General features: G+C 34.4%; 1 protein-coding gene across 1 annotated transcript; it reads right to left on the bottom strand.

Annotated features, from left to right (window-relative positions):
* Positions 1-1070: 1070 nt before the first annotated feature.
* On the bottom strand, positions 1071-2934 carry LOC143529161 (peroxidase 27-like). Its single transcript, XM_077025006.1, has 3 exons — positions 2705-2934; positions 2095-2446; positions 1071-1487 (listed from the first exon to the last, which is right to left on the bottom strand). Exons 1-3 carry the CDS (start codon positions 2927-2929, stop codon positions 1078-1080), a joined length of 987 nt encoding a protein of 328 aa, XP_076881121.1. The 5' UTR covers positions 2930-2934; the 3' UTR covers positions 1071-1077.
* Positions 2935-4459: the final 1525 nt, after the last annotated feature.

The raw sequence follows: 4459 nt of genomic DNA, 5'->3' as shown, positions 1-4459 counted from the left end.
AACATCCACGCTGCGGCGCATAAGATATACGGCGTATAGTTAAGCGTCGTGTAACTTATGCGTCGTGTTAGTGTTTTATGTGTTCTAAACGTTAACGTACATTTCAAATCACTAGCTACCAAGACCTACAACACAAGACATAAACATTATGCACTAACAATCCCCCCCCCCCCCCCGCGGGGTTGGTCTTGATGAATCTAAGTAAATAAACATTTTGTGTATCAACAAATACTCTACTTGTAATAAAATTACACTACTTGAAATTGAAAATTACTCTACTTGAATTTTGATTTTAGCCTAATTACATATTCTAAGTATTAATGAATCGACTCTTCGACCATCACAATTAATTAATTGCCTACTTCTAACTGATTTGAGTTTATACAAGTCTTGTTCAATTGATTTCGACCCATTCTCTTCATATGTTACTTCAAATGATTAATTTGGTTGATTTCATCTAAATCCCTTGAGAAAAAAGTCATGCTCAGTTTTTTAAAGATTCAATTCTATTTTAATTGAATCATACAATTCAACTGATTTCACCAAATACTAGGTTGTGGGTGGATGATACGATGTACACATGTGGGAGCGATGACGATCACTTATCAGCGACGATAAATGATTATTAGCGACGAGTTATTAGCGGCGATAATCATGGCTATTAGCGGCGACAATTGTCGTCGCTTATAAGCCTTTTTCTTGTAGTGAATATACTACACGTTTCTTGTAGTGGATATGCATCATCAAAGAAAATTAGTGAGTGAACCATTAATCAAACTAGACTATAAGACAAGAACATACACAAGGGTTCCACATTCAGTTACTTTTGGTCAAAATGATAATCCATTCAATTATTCAAATTATTACATATACATTCTCGTATTAAAAAAATTCATAAATATATACAAGCACCTTCTTCAGCACCCAAATTCAAATAACAACAGCAACGTACACAAACTTTTTATTCAAGTGGAAAGATCCCTTGCATGCATGGGTCACTTTCTTAAATCAAAACCACGCATCAGCTTCTTGTGCTGAATTTTATAAGAGAAAAAGAAAAGATATAAATCAACTTAATTAGTAGTTGATTAAGTTACAATGTAGCCTGATTTCACCAGCACTCCCGCTCAGCACTCCGATTTTACCCATTTTAACCATTGATTCTTGGAAATCTTTCAAGAATGTAGACCCATGAGACTCTGCTTGAAGTTTCACGTAAGCACTTGTTTCGTCGTCAGCAAGAAGAGCCGCATCTGATTCGAACAATCCCCTCCTTTTTAAAACATTAGTGTAGTAGTCCTCATCGAATGTTTTCACACTCCCTGGATCCATCTCAATCAGCGTGGTTGTATCGGTTGGCTTACACTTACTCTTCAAGTAAGGTACATATTCCGCATCTAGAGAAGGATCAGTGTCACCTTTGCCTGTAAAGTTGTACAATCTAGGAGCAATTGTAGAGCAGTGTGAAACTCCTACAGTGTGTCCTCCTGTGTGAAGAATAAATTAAGTAATTAAACCTGAAATTAACTTAAGCAGACATGCATGACCGATTCCCGTGTATTATGAACTTTTGGAAGAGCATGGTGTGATATTTAATCTAAACATTTACAATTGGGTTCATAGTGCATTAGTACTTTTCTATTATAGGTCCATGTTACCATAATTTATTTTTATTAACTTTTATTTTTTTATTATTATTTTATTATTATAACTTATTTAGAGTATATTTTGTTTTCTCTTATAACTTTTAAAATATAATCTTTCATAAATTCCTCGATGCAAGTTTCGTTCAGAACGGAGTTGCATGTATAATATACAAGTCGTCTAAGCATAGACGAACAAGCTTCATTAAAGCTTTCTTTAGTTTTTCTTTATTTCCGTTTATAGATGGGGTCTTTTATGGTTACCACATGGTTATTCATTTCTACAATAGTGTTTTATGTTTCAACCTTAATTTTCTTATTTCACGTTTTAGCGTGCCGTGACTAAATTTTTGGGTTTCTCTTGCGAAAAATTTTGGCCCAACGCAATGCGGGGTTTATTTTGCTAGTTTACTACAATTATCAATGGTAAAAAAGGGGACAAAATATATACCTGAAAGAACCACAAGATCTTTAACACTCAGGCCCCTGGCAGCAAATTGTGCTTTGAGTTGAGCAATGTTTGCATTAGGAGGCGGTAGACTCAAACTCTCAGCTGCTATTGATACTCTTCCATCTCTTCTGCCTAATGGCACCGGCCAATATGGTCCTTTGATCTGGGAAATTGCATCTCGAGCTACTAAAGCTAAGATATCCGCACAAGAGACAACACCGGGGCATGCAGCTTCTACAGAAGACTTTACAGCATCAATAACTTGATATCCTCTAAGGGAAAGATTTGGAGGTCCATCTTTTTCGGCTTGGTTAGTTTTGGTAGAGTCTAGCAGAATAGAGCCATCACACCCCTGTCAATTGCTAATTAGTTTCTCTTAACTCAGTTTTTGATATAATACGTTGGCCTATGGGCAATCTATTAAGAGGTTGGCATATGTCAAAAGATTTAGTAACAAACAGCCAAGAAAAATCATTTTGTAACATAAATCAGTGACACTAGACTCGTTTTTACTAAAAACAAGACCGGTATAGTTCATGTGAAGAACGCTAAATCGCTAATGCATATAAACTATAAAAGTGTAACAAACAAGTAAAGCTATTGTACCAACCCTAACAAAACAATCATGAAAGTGCATTCTGAGCAAAGCAGCTGCAAGAGATGGAGCTAAAGAAATTTTATCTGCTGTTGCCTTTTGTACAATAGCCTCAACCGTAGGGCATGTTTTTTCGTAGAACCCTAATTCGAGGCCATCGCCATTAACATTAAGAGCGAAAGGGAAAACAAGAAGTAAAAGCTGGAAAACAAGTAAGGAGATGTTTTTTAGGTATGCCATTTCTTCCACAAGATTGAGAGTTATGATCTAAAGCCAACAGCAAACTTGATTTTATAGCCGTGAGAAGTGGAGATTTTCTAATTGTATTAATTAAAAATTCCCTTGTGAATTCAACTTATTGTGGCCAAGCTATTCTATAGAGATAGGGTATTCTAATCACCAATCATATTTTAGATACTTGTATTAGTTTATCATTGTCAACACTTATTTTATTACTACCAACTAGGCTTCAATCGATAGCATAGCAAAGACCAAATCATAGCTTTTAATTTTGAGGTTGAATTGATGATTTGAAAATCTTAATGCTTTCTTAAACACCAGTTCAAGCGAACAACATATATAATCAGTTGTCTACTCGTCGTTGTAAGTACCCTACATCAATAATCCGTCGTTGAAATTATGTGATGAAACCAGGCTGGGTATAGAATTTGCCTACACGAAAAGTTTACTGACAAATAACTATGTCGATGGCGGATTTCTAGTTGTTTCTACAAAGTCGACAATCACAAATTCGTTGCTAAATTTTTGTTAAATCAATTTATTTTCTCCAACTCCTAGCTAGTATTTTCTTTCCCTAATACATCCAAAATATATAAGAACACAAATCAGAGTGAAAATTCTACATTTTTGACAAAATTATATCTAAATTTTGTTGTTTACAAAATACATCCAATATCGTTCAAACATGCACAAGGACATGCTAAAATTCCCACTTGACATAGATTGAGATTCATCATTTCGTGTGTAGTTATCGAAGTAGGTTGATAAAAATATCAATACCATCTTCGACTGCCTTTAGAAAATATATTTACTCTTTTCGTTTTTGGATTTTGTTCATCTCGTCGCCCACATAACACTTTCAATAAATATAATTTTGTTTGTAATGAGGATTTTTTACAGTAATTTCCGACGTACGTAAAAGTTTGATTTTCATGCAGCTTGCTAAAGTTGTTGTGTTATATGTGTTAAATGGTCAACGGGTGAGCAAAATCAATTAAAGGTGGTCAAAGTTTGTTAAAGTAGTAATAACCTGAAAGTTGGTTTGTGAGGTGACTAGATCAGTTTTGGGTTCTTTAGTTACAACTTACAAAGATCAGGGGTGAAAAATTTTAACAACAAAACTACTTGTTAGTTAGCTGGTTCAGAAGGTGGTTGCAAGACACTCAAGCTCTCCCAACGGCTACGTTCGATCTCGATTATATGATAATCGTTGCTTGTAACTCATAGTTGATTTCGTTTCTTTTTTCATCCGTGTTTAATAAACCTAAATCAGTTTCATTATTATGTGACTGATTCAATAAGATTCATAATTCATAAAGTGTTTCAAGCTACTTCGTGTGTTGTACGATTAAATTTCCACAATATCGTTGACATGTTTTTTGTTTTCTTTTTCTGATAGAAGGCATATCCTTCAATTCAAAATAATCCATATCAAACTAATAAATCAGATAGAGACTGATTGGTTGACATTTGCTATGGTTTCCAATATAAACTTGAAAGGTTAGTATTATCCTGACCGATTCTCTTATA

Source organism: Bidens hawaiensis, unplaced genomic scaffold (genome assembly GCF_021521415.1).
Source record: "Bidens hawaiensis isolate Kalapana, Puna unplaced genomic scaffold, B.hawaiensis_p1.1 tig00008513_1, whole genome shotgun sequence".
NCBI classification, from domain to species: domain Eukaryota; kingdom Viridiplantae; phylum Streptophyta; class Magnoliopsida; order Asterales; family Asteraceae; genus Bidens; species Bidens hawaiensis.
The sequence above is the reverse complement of the archived record's forward strand: the minus strand, read 5'-3'. Positions and strand labels throughout refer to the sequence as shown.

Bases quoted from the DNA above. Each gene is read 5' to 3' on its own strand.
- LOC143529161 (XM_077025006.1), bottom strand. From the start codon at position 2,929: ATGGCATACCTAAAAAACATCTCCTTACTTGTTTTCCAGCTTTTACTT. The intron at 2,447-2,704 runs GTTGGTACAATA...AGCAATTGACAG, and splicing joins TTCATGATTGTTTTGTTAGG to GGGTGTGATGGCTCTATTCT. The intron at 1,488-2,094 runs GTATATATTTTG...TTCTTCACACAG, and splicing joins AGATCTTGTGGTTCTTTCAG to GAGGACACACTGTAGGAGTT.